General features: G+C 43.7%; 1 protein-coding gene across 7 annotated transcripts in view; it reads left to right on the forward strand.

Moving 5' to 3' along the window:
- Positions 1–21,771, forward strand: part of LOC128689190 (eukaryotic translation initiation factor 4E transporter-like) — a 317,681-nt gene that overhangs the window by 136,910 nt on the left and 159,000 nt on the right. For all 7 annotated transcript variants that reach the window (XM_070087137.1, XM_070087142.1, XM_070087138.1 and 4 more), the window contains one exon: positions 12,010–12,142. In XM_070087137.1, coding sequence (XP_069943238.1) covers positions 12,010–12,142 — 133 coding nt within the window. The remainder of the gene's footprint in view (positions 1–12,009; positions 12,143–21,771) is intronic.

Here is a 21,771-nt window from a genome sequence, read left to right on the forward strand (position 1 = left end):
CCTTTGTCTCGAAGAGTTGGCACTAGAAGCTTTCTTGGGGCCCATGGTGACTTATTTTGCAGAAACAAGCACCAAAAACAGTGATAATATGGATAATATGGAATGTACCGAATGTATCCTTAGATGCGCGCACACTGTCTGGCTTGTAAACACTGGCACACATGGTTCAGTTCAGGCCACACGTGGACACGTCTCGTACGAATCGTATCGCATACCGGGTTTTGTAACTGGAACCGAGGCAAATTTTCTGCGATATAATGCATCGGATACTGATAGCATCGCGAACCGGGGGTCCACTGTATTAACTCGGGTAGGAGACTGCATCACTAAAGTTAGAGACGTAATGTTCAGTCAGTTTAATTTTAACAACCATAGAATTAACTGGGAAAAAATAAACCAAGAGCTATCAGACATACCCTGGGAATCAGACATGAGCACCCTAAATCCCCACCAGTGGCTAGAGAAGCTGAATACAGAAGCATACAAAGTATGTATGAAACATGTACCATTGAGGAAACCCGGAGGAAGATCAGATATAGAGAGAGAGCGTAGGAGATAGTACAGAAGAAGAAAACGGGTTACTGAACTGCTTAAAAACACAAATATGCTACAACAGAGGAAAGATAGACTTAGCAGAGAGATCACTGAATTAGAGCAAAAATTTAGGATGTCATACCTCACAGAAGGGAACAAAAGGCCATACAGGATATTGCAAGAAACCCAAAATGTTTCTATTCCTACGCAAAATCCAAGCTAAGAACTACCTGTAGAATTGGACCACTACTGAGAGGAGACTCGTATACTGATGATGAACAGGAAACGAGTGAAATCCTAAAAGAACAGTATGAGTCGATGTTCAGCAACCCACTAAATGACAGCAAGGTAGAAAATGCAGAAATATTTTTCACTCCAGAAGAAGGCCGCACAGACCAGCTAACTGACATTAGTACAAGTCCCATAGATTTCAAAAAAGAAATGGAAAACATGCCCACTCACTCAGCACCTGGACCAGATTCATGGAATGCTCTATTTATAAAGAAGTGCAAAGTACCACTAGCACGAGCCCTCAGTATTCTTTGGAGAAAGAGCTTAGATCTAGGTGAAATACCAGAGGCCTTAAAGAGTACAGACATAGCTTTTTTGCACAAGGGAGGCAGTAGAGGACTAGCTGAAAATTACAGACCAGTAGCCCTAACCTCTCACATCATAAAAATCTTCGAAAGAGTGATGAGATGGCAGGTTACAAATTTCATGGACCAGCATAACCCGAACCAGCATGGTTTTAGAGCAGGACGATCATGTCTGTCACAGCTGCTGAACCATTATGACAGAATTACGGAGGCACTGGAAGACAACCAAAATGCAGATGTGATTTACACAGATTTTGCAAAAGCGTTCGACAAATGCGATCATGGAGTGATAGCGCACAAAATGAAGGCCATGGGCATTATGGGGAGGGTAGGCAGATAGATTTTTGGTTTCCTAACGCACACAACACAAAAAGTAATAGTGAACAGGGCAAGATCCAGCATCAGCGAGGTCAAAAGCTCAGTGCCCCAAGGCACTGTCCTGGCACCTCTACTGTTCCTCATCCTCATAGCAGACATAGACAAAACACCCGGCACACTTTTGTATCATTATTTGCAGATGACACTAAAATAAACATGAAAGTCAGTTCGGTAGAGGACACTGAAAAAGTACAGGAAAACATAAACAGGGTTTTCCAGTGGGCAGTGGGAAACATGACGTTCAATGGAGATAAGTTCCAGCTGCTTAGGTATGGAAAGAATGAAGAACTCAAAAGGAGCACTATATAAAATACTCAAGAGGGTCACCAAATAGAACGTAAGGAACACGTAAAAGACCTAGGAATAATCGTCAGCGGACCTTTCTTTTAAAGACCATAACAAGACAAAGATCATGACAGCCAGGAAGATGACTGGGTGGGTATTGAGAACTTTCAAAACAAGGGAAACAATGCCGATGGCGACACACTTCAAATCGCTAGTGCTCCCTCACTTAGAATATTGCTCAGCGCTGACGGCCCCGTTCAGGGCATGAGAAATATTGGAGCTGGAACAAATACAGAGATCGTTTACGGCTCACATTGAGCCAGTAAAGCACCTAAACTACTGGGAACGCCTGCAAGTCTTGAACGTGTACTCTTTGGTGCAGAGGAGAGAGAGGTACATGGTAATATATACCTGGAAGGTACTTGAGGGCTTGGTCCCAAATCTGCACACTGCCATAACAACATACTGGAGTGAGAGATATGGGAGGAAGTGTAAAATAAACCCAGTGAGGAGCAGGGGTGCGGTGGGGACAATAAGGGAACAATGTATCAACATCCGGGGTCCCAGACTTTTCAACATATTACCAGAAGATATCAAACACCACTGGAACAAGTGTTGAAGCCTTCAAGAGGAAACTAGACAAGTATCTTCACCAGGTGCCAGATCAACCAGGCTGTGATGGATATGTGGGGCAGCGGGCCTCCAGCAGCAATAGCCTGGTTGACCAGGCAAGCACCAGACGAGCCTGGCCCATGGCCGGGCTCAGAGAGTAGATATACTCGAAATTCTTCAAAGGTATATCAAAGGTAAAAGTAAAGAAGAGAGGAGCTTACGACAACATATCGGTCCAAATCTGACCGATTCATCATCGTAGGCTCCTCTCTTCTTTGTGTGTTTTTTTTTGTGTATTCTCTTTATTTCAATATACAGTACACTACTGTATAAATATTTTAAAATATATCAGAAATGTTATTAATGGTGCAAAGGTGACATAAAACAATATCAAAGATGGTTGACACACACACTACCATTATAGCATGCTCCTCACTTAGCGACGGATTTGTTTAACGACATGGTCTTCGAAACGGAACTCTGTCTTTAAGAGAGGAGAGACTGTACTTATCATTTACCTATTATTTTTGTTTTTAACACACTGGTCATCGCCCACCGAGGAAGGGCGACTCATAAAAAAGAAGAAACCCTTCTACCATCACTCATTACATCATTGTCTTGTCAGAGGCACGCCATTACTACAGTTCAAAACTGTAAATCCTCACCCCTCCTATTGTACTCTCCACCTCCAGGACTCAAGTCTGGCTAACTGGGTTTTCTGAATACTTTCATAAATGTTGCTTAAGCTCTGACACCACCTGCCTCCACTTGCTGGATGTCTAATTCTCTTGTATGCAAAACCACCTTTACCCTCTTCTCTCTCAACCTTTCCTAGGACAGCCCCTACCCTGTCGTCCTTCCACTACAGATTTATATGCTCTCCAAGTCTTTTTTTTTTTTTTTTTTTAAACAAGTCGACCGTCTCCCACCGAGGCAGGGTGACCCAAAAAAAAAGAAAATCCCAAAAAAGAAAATACTTTCATCATCACTCAACACTTACACTTCACTCACACACAATCACTGTTTTTGCATAGGTGCTCAGAATACAACAGTTTAGAAGCATATACATATAAAGATAAAAACATATCCCTCCAAACTGCCAATATCCCAAACCCCTCCTTTAAAGTGCAGGCTTTGTACTTCCCATTTCCAGGACTCAAGTCCGGCTATACAAAACTAACTGGTTTCCCTGAATCCCTTCACTAGATATTACCCTGCTCACACTCCAACAGCTTGTCAGGTCTCAAATACCATTTGTCTCCATTCACTCCTATCTAACACGCTCACGCACGCTTACTTGAAGTCCAAGCCCCTCGCCCACAAAACCTCCTTTACCTCCTCCCTCCAACCTTTTCGAGGACGGCCCCTTCCCCACCTTCCTTCCCCTACAGAAATTTATATGCTCTTGATGTCTTTTTACTTCGACCCATTTTCTCTAAATGACCAAACCACCTCAACAACCCCTCTTCAGCCCTCTGACTAATAATTTTATTAACTCCACACCTCCTCCTAATTTCCACACTCCGAATTTTCTGCATAACATTTACACCACACATTGCCCTTAGACAGGACATCTCTGCCTCCAACTGCCTCCTTGCTGCAGCACTTACAACCCAAGCTTCACACCAATATAAGAGTGTTGGTACTACTATACTTTCATACATTCCCTTTGCCTCCATAGATAACGTTTTTTGTCTCCACATATACCTCAACGCACCACTCGCCTTTTTTCCTTCATCAATTCTATGATTAACCTTATCCTTCATAAAACCATCCGCTGAAACGTCAACTCCCAAATATCTGAAAACATTCACTTCTTCCATCCTCCTCCCCAATTTGTTATCCAATTTTTCTTCATCTAAATCATTTGATACCCTCATCACCTTACTCTTTTCTATGTTCGCTTTCAACTTTCTACCTTTACACACACTTCCAAACTCATCCACTAACCTTTGCAGTTTTTCTTTAGAATCTCAGCAAAAAGTAACTGTGTCAATTCCCATTTTGTATTTGATTCCCCATAATTTAATCCCACCCCTCTCCCGAATACCCTAGCATTTACTTCTTTTACAACCTCATCAATAAATATATTAAACAACCAGGTGACATTATACATCCCTGTCTAAAACATACTTTTACCGGGAAGTAGTCTCCCTCTCTTCTACACACCCTAACCTGAGCCTCACTATCCTCATAAAAACTCTGTACAGCATTTAGTAACTTAACCTCCTGTTCTATATACTTGCAACATCTCCCACATTGCTCCCCAATCCACTCTGCCATATGCCTTAACTAAATCTGTAAATGCAATAAAAACTTCCCTACCTTTATCTAAATGCTGTTGACATGCTTCAATGCAAACACTTGATCTACACATCCCCTATCCACTCGAAAACCTCCTTGCTCATCCGCAATCCTACATTCTGTCTTACCTCTAATTCTTTGAATAATAACCCTACCAAACACTTTCCCTTGTATTCTCAGTAAACTTATGGCTCTATAATTTTTACAATCTCTTTTGTCTCCCTTCCCTTTATATAAAGGGACTACACATGCTCTCTGCCAATCCCTAGGTACCCTCCCTCTCTCATACATTTATTAAACAAAAATGCCAATCACTCCAACACCCTCCCCCCCTACCCACTTTTAACATTTTTGTCACATCCTGCTCTTGTTCACTCCTAAAAGATGATATACATCCCTGGCCAGTGCATGAAATTACCACCTCCTTTCTTCGTCGACATTTAAAAGTTCATCAAAATATTCCTGCCGTCTGCCCAATGCCTCCATCTCCCCATCTACTAACTCCCCTACTCTGTTTTTAACTGACAAATCCATTCGTTCCTTAGGCTTTCTTAACTTGTTTATCTCCAAAATTTTTTCTTTTCATCAAAATTTCTTGACAGTGCCTCTCCCCCTCTATCATCTGCTCTTCTTTTGTACTCCCTAACCACTCTTCACCTTTCTTTTGCTCTCCATATACTCTGCTCTTCTTATAACACTTCTGCTTTGTAAATACCTCTCATAAGCTACCTTTTTCTCTTTTATCACGCCCTTTTCTTCATCATTCCACCAATCACTCCTCTTTCCTCCTGCACCCACCCTCCTATATCCACATACTTCTGCCCCACATTCTAATACTGCATTTTTAAAACTATTCCAATCCTCTTCAACCCCCCCTCTACTCATACTTGCACCAGCCCACCTTTTTGCCAATAGTGCTTATGTCTTACCCGAACGTCCTCCTCTCTTAGTTTATACACTTTCACCTCCCTCTTACTTGTTGTTGCCATTTTCCTCTTGCCCTATCTTCCTCTTACTCTAACTGTAGCTATTTTTATGTATTATTTACTTAATGGCTACCTTCCATGTAAGTGTGAGTTAACCCTTTCAGGGTCCAGACCTCCAATCTGAAATTTGTTCTCAGGGTCCAAGAATTTAAAAATAATTTTTTTTCTTATAAATTGGTAGAGAATCTTTCTGAAAGTAATAAAACAAAGTACGAGATTTGATGGAAAATTGATGAAATTACACCATTGCGAATTTTGCTGTGTCCGCAGTATTTATGCACAGGCGATTTTTGCCCACTGTTGTAGGCCGATTACATTGTTGCAGTCAACTAGATTCTTAGCTATATAGCTAGAATGCCTTTTTTGTTATTGATTGAGTACAAGAAACTGCCCAATCAACTAATTCAATTACCCAATAAAGTGATCAGAAATTGTTGATCTGGCCAATTTCACACACATTTCAAAATATGCAAATTTCCAATTTTTTTTTTTTTTTTCAACAAGTTGGCCATCTCCCACTGAGGCAGGGTGACCCAAAGAGAAAGAAAATCCCCAAAAAGAAAATACTTTCATCATCATTCAACACTTTCACCTCACACATAATCACTGTTTTTGCAGAGGTGCCCAGAATACTACAGTTTAAAAGTATATACGTATAAAAATACACAATATGTCTCTCCAAACTGCCAATATCCCAAACCCCACCTTTAGAGTGCAGGCATTGTACTTCCCATTTCCAGGACTCAAGTCCGGCTATATAAAATAACAGGTTTCCCTGAATCCCTTCACTAAATATTACCCTGTTCACACTCCAACAGATCGTCAGGTCCCAAATATCATTCATCTCCATTCACTCCTATCTAACACGCTTACGCACGCTTGCTATAAGTCCAAATTCCTCACTCGCATCACCTCCTTTACCCCCTCCCTCCAACCTTTTCGAGGATGACCCCTACCCTGCCTTCCTTCCCCTACAGATTTATATGCTCTCCATGTCATTCTACTTTGATCCATTCTCTCTAAATTACCAAACCACCTAAACAAACCCTCTTCAGCCCTCTGACTAATACTTTTATTAACTCCACACCTTCTCCTAATTTCCACACCTCGAATTTTCTGCATAATATTTACACCACACATTGCTCTTAGACAGGACATGTCCACTGCCTCCAGCCGCCGCCTCGCTGCAGCATTTACAACCTAAGCTTCACACCCATATAAGAGTGTTGGTACTACTATACTTTCATACATTCCCTTTTTTGCCTCCATAGATAACATTTTTTGCCTCCACATATACCTCAATGCACCACTCACCTTTTATCCTTCATCAATTCTATGATTAACCTCATCCTTCATAAATCCATCCGCTGACATGTCAACTCCCGAATATCTGAAAACATTCACTTCTTGCATACTTCTCCTCCCCAATTTGATATCCAATTTTTCTTTATCTATATCATTTGATACTCTCATCACCTTACTCTTTTCTATGTTCACTTTCAACTTTCTACTTTTACACGCATTCCCAAATTCGTCCACTAACCTTAGCAATTTTTCTTTTGAATCTCCCATAAGCACAGTATCATCAGCAAAAAGTAACTGTCACTTCCCATTTTGTATTTAATTCCCCATAATTTAATCTCACCCCTCTCCCCAACACCCTAGCATTTACTTCTTTTACAACCCCATCTATAAATATATTAAACAACCATGGTGACATTACATATCCCTGTCTAAGACCTACTTTTACCGGGAAGTAGTCTCCCTGTCTTCTACACACGCTAACCTGAGCCTCACTATCCTCATAAAAGCTCTTTACAGCATTTAGTAACTTACCACCTATTCCATATACTTGCAACATCTGCTACATTGCTCCCCTGTCCACTCTATCATATGCCTTTTCTAAATCCATAAATGCAATAAAAACTTCCCTACCTTTTTCTAAATGCTGTTCACATAAATGCTTCAATGTAAACACTTGATCTACACATCCCCTACCCACTCTAAAACCTCCTTGCTCATCTGCAATTCTATATTCTGTCTTACCTCTAATTCTTTCAATAATAACCCTACTGTACACTTTTCCTGGTATACTCAGTAAACTTATTCCTATATAATTTTTACAATCTCTTTTGTCCCCCTTCCCTTTATATAAAGGGACTATACACGCTCTCCGCCAATCCCTAGGTACCTTCATACATTTATTAAACCAAAATGCCAACCACTTCAACACTATGTCCCCCTTTGCTTTTAACATTTCTGTCATGATCCCGTCAGTTCCAGCTGCTTTACCCTCTTTCATTCTACGTAATGCCTCACGCACATCCCCCACACTCACATCCTGCTCTTCTTCACTCCTAAAAGATGATATTCCTCCCTGGCCAGTGCATGAAATTACCACTTCCCTTTCTTCGTTGACATTTAAGAGTTCCTCAAAATATTCTCGCCATCTACCCAAAACCTCCATCTCCCCATCTACTAACTCCCCTACTCTGTTTTTAACTGATAAATCCATTTGTTCCCTAGGCTTTCTTAACTTGTTTAACTCCAAATTTTTTTCTTATTTTCATTAAAATTCCTTGACAGTATCTCTCCCACTCTATCATCCGCTCTCGTTTTGCACTCTTTCACCACTCTCTTCAGCTTTGTTTTACTCTCCATATACTCTACTCTTCTTATAACACTTCTGCTTTGTAAATACCTCTCATAAGCTACCTTTTCTCTTTTATCACACCCTTTACTTCATCATTACACCAATCACTCCTCTTTCCTCCTGCACCCACCTTCATATAACCACAAACTTCTGCCCCACATTCTAATACTGCATTTTTAAAACTACTCCAACCCTCTTCAACCCCCCCCCCCCCCCCCTTGCTCATACCTGCACCAGCCCACCTTTCTGCCAATAGTTGCTTATATTTCACCCGAACTTCTTCCTCCCTTAGTTTATGCACTTTCACCTCCCTCTTACTTGTTGTTGCCATTTTTCTCTAATCCCATCTACCTCTTACTCTAACTGTAGCTATAACTAGATAGTGATCCGATACATCAGTTGCCCCTCTATAAATGTGTACATCCTGGAGCCTACCCATCAACCTTTTATCCACCAATACATAATCTTAACAAACTACTTTCATTACGTGCTTCATCATACCTTGTATATTTATTTATCCTCTTTTTCATAAAATATGTATTACTTATTATCAAACCTCTTTCTACACATAGCTCAATTAAAGGCTCCCCATTTTCTTTTACCCCTGGCACCCCAAATTTACCTACTACTCCCTCTACAACATTTTTTCCCACTTCAGCATTAAAATCCCCAACCACAAGTACTCTCACACTTGGTTCAAAACTCCCCACGCAATTACTCAACATTTCCCAAAATCTCAATCTCTCTCTCTACTTCTCTCTTCCCCAGGTGCATATACGCTTACTATAACCCACTTCTCACATCCAACCTTTATTTTACTCCACATAATCCTTGAATTAATACATTCATAGTCCCTCTTTTCCTGCCATAGCTTATCCTTCAACATTATTGCTACTCCTTCTTTAGCTTTAACTCTATTAGAAACCCCTGACCTAATCCCATTTATTCCTCTCCACTGAAACTCACCCACCCCCTTCAGCTTTGTTTCACTTAAAGCCAGGATATCCAGCTTCTTCTCATAACATCCACAATCATCTCTCTCTTATCATTTGCACAACATCCACACACATTCAGACTTCCCACTTTGACAATTTTCTTCTTATTCTTATTCAAGAATTAACAATGCAGGCATTCCTGGCACTAAAATAGATTTCCTCTGTTTATTAGTTACTTTCCCAGGTTTTACACATGAATTCCATTTTGAATTTTTCACACAAAAAAATAGAAGATTTTCTGTTATGCATTATGGTAATAATTGTATAAATAATGTCACTGCATTCATGAACACACATTAGACCAACCAGTGGATACGTATTGGAAGAGTTATGCGATTTTATTTTCCTCTGGAATATCGACAAAACCTTAATATTTCCTGTACTTTGAGCTCAATTTTAAGCTATTTTCAGTCCTCAAACCAATTAAAATAATTTCTATTTCTGTAATATATCTTCCATTCTATCAAATGAGACCAAGAAACCATTAATACACCCATAAAAAACATGAGAATACACCACAAATTCACTGCTTTAAACCAAAAATACGGTGCATGCTTACGACATAATCCCTTTCTCTCATATCTAGGCCCAAATTTACCGCTCGCAGCTTATCTGAATGAGCTGAGCTCATGGTGTAGTTCTTGGGCACTGATCCTTAAGGGGTTAAAGAAAATGCCTTAACCATCATTCAAGTGCTATTGATCCGGAGATGTTCTTGATTCATTGTTATAGAATGTAAATTTGAATGACTTTATCCTATCCCAGTGACTTCATTTGAGCCCACCTCTACTAAGTTGGGTTAATATTGACCTAGGATGGCTGCATTCAATTAACTTGATAAGAGTAATAACTAGCTGCAATATATTAGTCTTGTTTTTCTTAATTTGTATAAAAAATGTGTACAATATATTGCAACATACAAGACAAGGGTATAACTTGTCACTTGTGGGGTAAAAAGGGCACCTGGTAAGATGTAATTTAACCCTTTAGGGTCCAAGCCGTAGATCTAGTATATCATGAGCTCAGCTCACTCAGATAAGCTGTGAGTTGTAAATTTGAGCCTAGATATCAGAGAATGCATCTGTGGTAATGGTAAGTGTTCACCATATAAAACAAATACTACAGCACACAGTGCATAACGCGAGATAAAAATGCGACCATGTGTTTCAATTCAACCTTTGAGGGTCGAGACCCCCCCATCCTAAACACGTTCTCAGGGTCGAAAAATTTTCAAACATAAATTTTTTTTTATGAAATGATAAAGAATCTTTTCCCAATCATAATGACAGCAAAAGTATGAAATTTGGTGGAAAACTTAGGGAATTATGCTCTCACAAAGTTAACAGTCTCGGCGATATTTACGCATTAGCGATTTTGTCCACTTTGAGCCCTATTTTTGGCCAATTCCAATATTTCAGTCGACTAAAATCATAGCTATTTCGCTAAAACTCCATTTGTTCTATCGTTTGAGTGCAAGAAACTGCCCATTTACCGATTTCAACTACCCAATAAAGTGATCAGAAATTGGCAATTTGGCCAATTTTACACAAATTTCAAAAGATGCCAATTTCAAAATAGGGTCCATAATAAACAAGACAGACAGTCCTGGCACTAAAATAACACTTTCTCTGTTCATCAGTCATGTCCCCCAGCCCCCTCTTATATTACTTTTGCTTTCCATTTTGAATTTTTGCTCACAAAAAATATTCACTTTTATGCAGACTACTGCATTATTGTGAAAAGGGCATAAATAATATCAACACACTTGTGAAAGAATACGTATTAGACTCGCCAGTTGACGTGTATTGGACGCGTGGTGTGATTTGTTTACTCATGAACATTAGCAAAAATGGAACATTTCTGCTACTTTGAGTTCAGTTTCAAGGTACTTTTCATTGTGAAACCAATCAAAATCATCTCTATTTCTGTAATATATCTTCCATTCTATCAACAGAGACCAAGAAAACAAGAATACAACCATAATTACCATATGGAAATACACGGCAAAGTCGCTGTTTTAAACCAATAACACGGTCGGAGTTTTTTTTTTTCTCGTGCACTGCATGCTTCAGGATTTTTTTTTATACTGGAAAGCAAAAGAAATGTAAGAGGGGCCTGGGGGACATGACTAATGAATAGAGAAAATGTTATTTTAGTGCCAGGAATGTCTGTCTTGTTTATTCTGAACAATATTTGGAAATTGGCATCTTGATATTTTTGTGAAATTGGCAAAATTGCCAATTTCTGACCACTTTATTGGATAGTTGAAATCGGTAAATGGGTGGTTTCTTGTACTCATTTGATAGAGAAAATGGAGTTCTAGTGAAATAGTTGTGGTTTTTGTTGACTAGTACACTGGAATTGGCCGAAAATAGGGCTCAATGTGGGCGAAATCGCCGATGTGTAAACATTGTCGAGACAGCTAAATTCGTGGGAGCATAATTCCGTAAGTTTTCCATCAAATTTCACACTTTTGGTGTCATTATGATCGGGAAAAGATTCTCTATCATTTTATAAACATAATTTTTTTTTTTCCGAAAAATTTTCGACCCTCAGAACAAGTTTAGGAGAGGGCCTCTCGACCCTGAAAGGGTTAATGCCACATTACTCAGCTTGTTGTAAACAAAGTTGTAATTTTGATTTATACTGATTTTTTTTTTCTCCAGGGAGTGGTAAGTGGAGGACTCTCTATTGGGGGAAGTGCATCCTTGTCACCCCGTGTGGCTTCTCCCAACCCAGATGCTTCAAACATGCTCAGCCCTCACATTTTACAGCAGCAGTCTCGTCTTTCTCCACTTAGTAAGTTTCTGTACGACATTTGGCTATATTTAAGTAGAAAATTTATTTGACTAGTTTTGTTTTAACCTTCTTCCTTATTGGCAATGATTTTGGACTTGAAAATTTTGAAAACGACATATAGGAGAAAAAGGTATTTACTTTTGCTGATCAGTGGATTTAGATAATAATTTATAGTTTATAGTGTATAATATGTGGGATTTGCAATAGATTTGTATGTGCAAATTATTAAAAAAAAAAGAATTGGTTCTTATGCAAATTCTACACTACATCGGAACCTTGGTTGTCAAATTTAATTCTTTCCAGATGTCGATTTGACAGCCAAACTAGACAACAACCAAAGCAATTTTTCCCATGAAAAATAATGTAAATAGAATTAATCCGTTCCAGACCCCAAATGACAATATAATTATTAAAAATGTACTAACTGCTACTTAAAACTGTGAAAATGATTACTAAAAGAAACTTTAACTAAAATACTGTACAGTAAAGGAAAATTTAACTGCCCTTACCTGTCAGAAGAAAGCTTATGGCATACTAGAAACAGGAGGTGGAGGAGAGGAGGGGGTATGTTACTGCTTGAAAGAGTCACCTTCTATTAATATGTCAGGCAACTGTCCTTTTGATGTTTCTCTTTTGTCTCTTTTTCACCACTAACACGATGTTCTGGCTCACTGGTTTTTCTTAGTAAAAGCCTGTCCAGTGAGGTTTGTTTCAGGCTCCATTTTAACACTTGTCTAAACTGACATCACACTGTCATTGTACATGTCTGGATGGTATTTTACAGCAAACTTCTGCACTTCACGCCATTTAGCACACATTTCCTTAACAAGTGCAATGGGCACATCATCCCTTCCCTGTCTCCTCACAATTAAACACTTGTTGGAGACAAACTCCTCAGCCTCTATGTACTCTTGGAATTCAGTAATACTGTGAATGCCACTTCTTTTCTTAAAATTACTCCTACTAGCTTTGAAGGATTTAGTTTCAGCACCTGGTTTTTTTTCTTTTTCTTTTTTTTTTTTCCCCCAGGAGGTTATGCAGTGCCTTGCTTTTTCACAAATATTGGCGTCTGAAAGACTGCCACCATGGAATTGTTTTTCAATTATCCAAATTGACACGTTTTTCAACCTCCTCAATAAATTGTGCCCTTTGCTTTGATATCACTTTCACATCTTTTGCAAGGTCAGCTGCTTTTATTTTTTTCCTTTGACCCAGTATCATGCTAATGGTAGACTTTGATTTACCATAAAGACTCGTTGCCCAGTGCGCATTCTGTGAGCACATAACCTGAGCAATTTGCGTTGTCAGTCTACAACCAAGAGAAGATATGAAAACCAGGACATTTTTCTGGAATTCTTCGTTCGAGAACCAATTTGTTCGACTAGTAATGCAGTCAACAACCGAGGTTCCACTGTATTACTTGAATATGAAGCAGAGATAACCACAAAAATGGAAGTAATAAAAAAATACCTAACCTAACTTAGTACAGTGGAGCTTGCCTATAACCAATATTGCCATTAGCCGAATTAATTTATCCTTTTCAGACAGCCAAAAGTACAGTGGTCCCTCGTTTATCGTCGTTAATCCGTTCCTGGAAGTGTGATGATTATCGAAATAGACAATTTTCGAATCAATTTTCCCCATAAGAAATAATGTAAATACAATTAATCCGTTCCTGACACTCAGACATATTAAACAAATTTTTTTTTTTACATGAAATATAGATGTAGTACATAAACAATACAATGGGACATAATGAATGAAACATTAACAGCATAACACTTACCTTTATTGGTGATTCTTCTTTTTGTATGGAAGACTGGAGGAGGAGAGAGATTGGATTAGTTACTGTTTGGAAGGGGAATCCCCTTCCATCAACACCTCAGGTACCAATTGCTTTTCTAGGGTTACTTCTCTTCTCTGTTTCTTAATGCCACTAGGACCACCTTGAGTCACTGGAGTCCTGTCTCGCAAAAAAAAACTGTCCAGAGAGCTCTGTTTCTGGCGTCTCTTTAAAACTTCCCTAAAATGGGCCAAGACTCTGTCACTGTACAAGTTGCTGATATGGCTTGCAACAGCCTTCTCAGGGTGATGTTTCTCCATAAATCTTTCCATCCTACCCTACATTTCAAAAATCTCCTTAATTTCTGAAGAAGGCACCTTCTTCCATCTCTCTTCCTCCTCCTCTGCAGCAAGATTTTGAGCTGCGATCTGTTGCTGTTCCTGCTGAAGCTCTTGCAGCTCCTCAGTGGTTAGCTCTTCGTTGTGGTCCTCCACCAACTCTTCCACATCCTCCAAACTCATATCCAACCCCATGGAACTCCCCAATGCCACAATAGAGTTGGCAACTGACATAGGCTCATCAGGGTCAGCCACAAACCCTTCAAAATCCCTCTTGTGGACACAATCTGGCCACAATTTTCTCCAAGCAGAGTTCAAAGTCCTGGTAGTTACTCCCTCCCAAGCCTTACCTATAAGGCTTATGCAATGGAGGATACTGAAGTGTTCTTCCAAAACTCTCTTAGGGTCAAGTGAGTGTCTGAGGTCACATTAAAGCACCTGTGAAACATTGCTTTCGTTTAGAGTTTTTTAAAGTTTGAAATGACCTGCTGGTCCATGGGCTGGAGGAGAGGAGTGGTATTCGGGGGCAAGAACTTTACTGTGATGAACCCAAACTCCTGCAGAATTAGGTCATCCAAGTTTGGAGGATGAGTAGGTGCATTGTCCATTACTAGGAGGCACTTGAGATCCAATTTCTTTTCCAGGAGGTAATTCTTCACACTAGGGCCAAACACTTCATTGAATCGCTCAACGAAAATTTCCCTCGTGACCCATGCCTTATTATTAGATCTCCAAAACACACACAATTTACTCTTCATAACATTTTTTTTTTTTTTAAAACACTGGGATTTTCAGAATGGTACACTAATGATGGCTTCACTTCGAAATCCCCACTAGCATTAGCACAGAACATAAGCGTCAGCCTGTCTTTCATTGGCTTGTGTCCTGTGAGTGCCTTTTCCTCCTGAGTAATGTAGGTCCTCTTTGGCATTTTCTTCCAAAAGAGGCCTGTTTCATCACAATTGAACACTTGTTCAGGTTTGAGTCCTTCAGCCTCTGTGTACTACTTGAAATTCACTTAAGAATTTTGTAGCTGCAATTTTGTTCGAACTGGCAGCCTCGCCATCCCTAATCTCTCTCTCTCCCCTCTCTCTCTCCCCTCTCTCTCTCCCCTCTCTCTCTCCCCTCTCTCTCTCCCCTCTCTCTCTCCCCTCTCTCTCTCCCCTCTCTCTCTCCCCTCTCTCTCTCCCCTCTCTCCCCTCTCTCTCTCCCCTCTCTCTCTTCCCTCTCTCCTCTCTCTCTCTCCCCTCTCTCTCTCCACTCTCTCCCCTCTCTCTCTCCCCTCTCTCTCTCCCCTCTCTCTCTCCCCCTCTCTCCCCCTCTCTCTCTCCCCTCTCTCTCTCCCCTCTCTCTCTCTCTTCCCTCTCTCTCTCCCCTCTCCCCTCTATCTCCCCTCTCTCCCCCCTCTCTCCCCCCTCTCCCCCCCTCTCTCCCCCCTCTCCTCCCTCTCTCCCCCCTCTCTCCCCCTCTCTCCCCCTCTCTCCCCCCTCTCTCCCCCCCTCTCTCCCCCCTCTCTGCCCTCTCCGCTCTCTCCGCCCTCTCCACTCTCTCCCCTCTCTCCGACCTCTCCGCTCTCTCCGCCCTCACCGCCCTCTCCGCCCTCTCCGCCCTCTCCGCCCTCTCCGCTCTCTCCGCCCTCTCCGCTCTCTCCGCTCTCTCCGTCCTCTCCTCCCTCTCCGCCCTCTCTGCCCTCTCCGCCCTCTCTCCCCTCTCTCCGCTCTCTCTCTCCCCTCTCTCTCCCCTCTCTCTCCCCTCTCCCCTCTCCCCTCTCCCCTCTATCTCCCCTCTCTCCCCCCCTCTCTCCCCCTCCCCCTCTCCTCTCCCCTCCCCTCTCTCCCCCTCCTCTCTCTCCCCCTCCTCTCTCCCCTCTCCCCTCTCTCCCCCTCTCTCCCCTCTCTCCCCTCTCTCCCCTCTCTCCCCTCTCCCCTCTCCCCCTCTCTCCCCCTCCCCTCTCTCCCCTCTCCCCCTCTCTCCCCCCTCCCCTCTCTCCCCCCTCTCTCTCCCCCTCTCTCCCCCCCTCTCTCCCCCCCTCTCTCCCCTCTCTCCCCCCCTCTCTCCCCTCTCTCCCCTCTCTCCCCCCTCTCCCCCCTCTCCCCCCCTCTCCCCTCCCCCCTCTCCCCCATCTCTCCCCCCCTGTCTCTCCCCTCTCTCCCCCCTCTCCCCCTCTCCCCCACTCTCCCCCCCTCCCCCTCTCTCACCCCCTCTCTCCCCCTCTTTCCCCCCCTCTCTCCCCCTCTCCCGCTCTTTCCCCTCTCTCCCCCCTCTCTCCCCCCTCTCTCCCCCCTCTCTCCCCCCTCTCTCCCCCCTCTCTCCCCCCTCTCCCATCTCTCCCCCCCCTCTCCCATCTCTCCCCCTCTCTCCCCCTCTCCCCCTCTCTCCCCCCGCTCTCTCCCCTCTCTCTCCCCTCTCTCTCCCCTCTCCCTCTCCCCCTCTCTCCCCTCTCCCCTCTCCCCTCTCTCTCACCCCTCTCCCCTCCTCTCCCTTCTCTCCCCTCTCTCTCCCCTCTCCCCCTCTCTCCCCTCTCTCTCCCCCTCTCCCCTCTCCCCTCTCTCACCCCTCTCTCACCCCTCTCTCACCCCTCTCACCCCTCTCTCACCCCTCTCTCACCCCTCTCTCACCCCTCTCTCACCCCTCTCTCACCCCTCTCTCACCCCTCTCTCACCCCTCTCCCTCCCCTCTCTCCCCCCTCTCCCCTCCCCTCTCTCCCCCTCCTCTCTCTCCCCCTCTCTCCCCTCCCCTCTCTCCCCCTCTCTCCCTTCTCTCTCCCCTCTCCCCCCTCTCTCTCCCCTCTCCCCCCTCTCTCCCCCCTCTCTCAACTCTCTCTCTCCCCTCTCTCTCCCCCTCTCCCCTCTCTCTCCCCCTCTCCCCCCTCTCTCCCCTCTCTCCCTTCTCTCTCCCCCTCTCTCCCCCCCTCTCCCCCCCCTCTCCCCCCTCTCTCCCTCCTCTCCCCCCTCTCCCCTCTCCCCCTCTCTCCCCCCTGTCTCCCCCCTGTCTCTCCCCTCTCCCTCCCCTCTCTCCCCCTCTCTTCCCCCTCCCCCCTCTCTCCCCCCTCCCCCCTCTCTTCCCCCTCTTCCCCCTCCCCCCTCTCTCCCCCTCCCCCCCTCCCCCTCTCTCCCCCCTCCCCCCCTATCTCCCCCCTCCCCCCTATCTCCCCCCCTCCCCCCTAGCTCCCCCCCCTCCCCCCTAGCTCCCCCCCTCTCCCCCTCTCTCCCCCTCCCCCTCCCCCTCTCCCCCCTCTCTCCCCCCCTCTCCCCCCCTCTCCCCCCCTCTCCCCCCCTCTCTCCCCCCTCTCTCCCCCCTCTCTCTCCCCCCTCTCTCCCCCCCTCTCTCCCCCCCTCTCTCCCCCCCTCTCTCCCCCCCTCTCTCCCCCCCTCTCTCCCCCCCTCTCTCCCCCCTCTCTCCCCCCCTCTCTCCCCCCTCTCTCCCCCCCTCTCTCCCCCCCTCTCTCCCCCTCTCTCCCCCCTCTCTCCCCCCTCTCTCCCCCTCTCCCCCCCTCTCCCATCTCTCCCCCCCTCTCCCATCTCTCCCCCTCTCTCCCCCCCTCGCTCTCCCTCTCTCCCCCCTCTCTCCCCCCCTCGCTCCCCCTCTCTCCCCCCTCTCTCCCCCCTCTCCCCCTCTCCCCCCCCCTCTCTCCCCCCTCTCTCCCCCCCTCTCTCCCCCCCCTCTCTCCCCCCTCGCTCCCCCTCTCTCCCCCCTCTCTCCCCCCTCTCTCCCCCCTCTCTCCCCCTCTCTCCCCTCTCCCCTCTCTCCCCTCTCTCCCCACTCTCTCCCCTCTCTCTCCCCTCTCTCTCCCCTCTCTCTCCCCTCTCTCTCCCCTCTCTCTCCCCTCTCACCTCTCTCTCACCCCTCTCTCACCCCTCTCTCTCCCCTCTCTCTCCCCTCTCTCTCACCCCTCTCTCACCCCGCTCTCACCCCTCTCACCCCTCTCCCTCCCCTCTCTCTCCCCTCTCTCCCCCCCTCTCTCTCCCCTCTCTCCCCCCTCTCTCCCCTCTCTCTCCCCTCTCTCTCACCTCTCTCACCTCTCTCTCTCCCCTCTCTCCCCTCTTTTTTTTTTTTTACACAGGTTTTGACAAGGTTAAGGATTCCTAACTTTATTGGCAAGCTATTTACAGGTTACCTACATCAGCTCATTTGAAAGCATTTTTGTTGTTATGAGACATACAAGTAAGGAACAGGATGAAATTGGAGCCATCTGTGTGCCAGCATTTTCATTTGATCAACTGACTTTATCTCGTTGACATCATTATGCTGTACGAATGTGTTCCATACTCGAGTCATCCTGGGTATATATGATATCAGATGGAGTGATGTTCTGGAGAAGGGTACAGCCAGAGTGAAGTTGCTGCTTTCTGCCCGTCTCGTGGCATAAAAGCTTGTTTCACGCTGTCCTCTCTCTCTCTCTCTCTCTCTCTCTCTCTCTCTCTCTCTCTCTTTAGCATTGTTCCCTTCCTTACACATACACTGTAAATGTCTCTTATACAACTTTCTTATTATTGGAGAGTTTATGTAATAAGCCACATTTTGTAAGCAGCAAGTAATTTTTTTTTTTTAACACAGCAGTTTCCCACTGAGGCAGGGTGGACCAAAAAGAAAAAAAAAATTCATGTTCAACTCTTTCGCCATCACTCACACATAATTAGTCTTTGCAGAGGCACTCGGATACGACAGTTTGGATGTCACTCCAAACAGCCAATATCCAAAACCCCTCTTTTAAAGTGCAGGCATTGTAGTTCCCACCTCCAGGACTTGAGTCTGACTAACCAGTTTCCCTGAATCTCTTCACAAAATATTACTCTGCATACACTCCAACAGCTTGTCAGGTCTCAAAATCAGTTCTTCTCCATTCACTCCTAACATGCACGCTTGCTGGAAGTCCAAGCTCCTTACTCACAAAACTTACTTTGCCCCCTCCAACCTTTCCTAGGACGATTCCTACCCTGCCTTCCTTCCATGACAGATTCGTATGCTCTCCAAATGACCAAACCACCTCAACAACCTCTCTTAAGCCCTCTGTCTAATAATTTTAGTAATTCCACACCACCTCCTCATTTCCACACTACAAATTCTCTGCATAATATTTACACCACACATTGCCCTTAAACATGACATCCCCACTGCCTCCAGCCGCCTCCTCGCTGCAGCATTTACAACCCATGCTTCATACCCATATAAGTGTGTTGGTACCACTGTACTCGTTCATTCCCTTTATCTTCATGGTTAACTTTTTTTTGTCTCCACATATACCTCAAAGCACCACTTGCCTTTTTTCCTTCATCAATGCTATGGTTAGCCTTGGTTGTTCAATATGTTTATAGAGGGGGTTGTAAGAGAAGTAAATGCTCAGGTGTTGGCAAGAGGTGTGGGGTTAAAAGATAAAGAATATAACACTAAGTGCGAGTTGTCAAAGTTGCTCTTTGCTGATGACGCTGTGCTATTGGGAGGTTCTGAAGAGAGATTGCAGAGGTTGGTGGATGAGTTCCATAGGGTATGTAAAAGAAGGAAATTAAAAGTTAATATAGGAAAGAGTATCATGATGAGGATGACAAAAATTAGGTAACGAAAGATTGGATATCAGATTGGAGGGAGAGAGTATGGAGGAGGCGAATGTATTCAGATATTTGGGAGTGGACGTGTCAGCAGATGGGTCCATGAAAGATGAGGTGAATCATAGAATTGATGAGGGGAAAAAGGTGAGTGGTGCACTTAGGAGTCTGAGAAGACTAAGAAATTTATCCATGGAAGCAATGAGGGTAATGTATGAGAGTATAGTTGTACCAAGGCTCTTAAATGGGTGTGAAGCATGAGTGGTTGATGTTTCTACAAGAAAGCTGGAGGCAGTGATGTCATGTCTGAGGGCAATGTGTGGTGTGAATATAATGCAGAGAATCTGTAGTCTAGAGATTAGGAAGAGGTGCGGGATTACCAAAACTATTATCCAGAGGGCTGAGGAGGGGTTATTGAGGTGGTTAGGACATGTAGGAGGATGGAATGAAATAGAATGACTTCAAGAGTGTATAAATCTGTAATGTAGGGAAGGCAGGGTAAGGGTCGGCCTATGAAAGGTTGGAGGGAGGGGGGGTAAAGGTTTGTGGGCTTGGACTTCCAGCAATCATGCATGGGTGTTTTAGATGAGAATGAATGGAGACAAATGGTTTTTAGGACTTGACGGACTGTTGGAGTGTGAGCAAGGTAACATTTGTGAAGGGATTCAAGGAAACCAGCAGGCTGGACTAGTGTCCTGGAGATAGGAGGTACAGTGCATGCACTCGAAAAGAAGGGTGTTAATGGTGCAATTTTATAACTGTAGTGTAAGTATTCCTCTGGCAAGACAGTGATGGAGTGAATGATGAAAGTTTTTTTTATTTTGGTCCTCCCTGCCTTGGTGGGAAGCCGCCAATCTGTTAATAAAAAAATATATAGCATTCACTTTTTCCATACTCCTTCCCTCCAGTGTGATATCTAATTTTTCTTTATCTAAATTGATTGATACCCTAATCACCTTACTCTTATTTATGTTCACTTTCAACTTTCTTCTTTTACACACCCTCCCAAACTCATCCACTAATCTTTGCCTCTCTTCTTTAAGATCTCCCAAAAGCAGTATCATCAGCAAAAAGTAACTGTGTCAGCTCCCATTTTGTATTTGTTTCCCCATAATTTAATCCCACCCCTCTCCCCAACTATTTGTTACATACTAATAAATGTATTTCCTCTTATCTCCATGGGGAAATAGAAAAAATTCTTCCTCCTAAGCCATTCGTGTCATAAGAGGCGACTAGAATGCTGGGAGCAAGCAGCTAGTGCCTCTATAAATTACTAAATGTAAAAGAAAAACTCCTGTTTTTCTTTTTAGGTTACCCTGACTCGGTAGGATATGGATGGTTCGTTGAAAAAAAAATTATTACTTAAAGGAATTTAATGAATATATAATTTTCCCTGCATTTTCAGTAATAAAAATAATCAGTACAGTGGACCCCCGCTTAACGATCACCTCCCAATGCGACCAATTATGTAAGTGTATTTATGTAAGTGCGTTTGTGCGTGTATGTTTGGGGGTCTGAAATGGACTAATCTACTTCACAATATTCCTTATGGGAACAAATTCGGTCAGTACTGGCACCTGAACATACTTCTGGAATGAAAAAATGTCGTTAACCGGGGGTCCACTGTATAAGGAAGGGTGGGATGCTCACAGCCTTTACTCCTTAAGCCCTTAACCCCAACAACAATGAACTCACACACACATCCTAAAACAAACAATACACGAGTGTACTGACTAAATTGATTCACAAATATATGTGAAGTAAGTACTGTATACACATTACATTCTGGTTACTTTCATCTTTTAACTTGTATTAAACAAAAAAAGATAAACAGGGTATATAAACACTAAGAAAGTCCTCACATGGTCAGGTGCAGTTTTTGTCTGCCCTCCCAAAATGTATATAAACAGTGTCTACAGCAAGTTCACATTTGAGGATATTAAGTTTATTTAGGCACAGGTACAC

This window comes from Cherax quadricarinatus, chromosome 21 (assembly GCF_038502225.1).
Source record: "Cherax quadricarinatus isolate ZL_2023a chromosome 21, ASM3850222v1, whole genome shotgun sequence".
Taxonomy (NCBI): Eukaryota; Metazoa; Arthropoda; class Malacostraca; order Decapoda; family Parastacidae; genus Cherax; species Cherax quadricarinatus.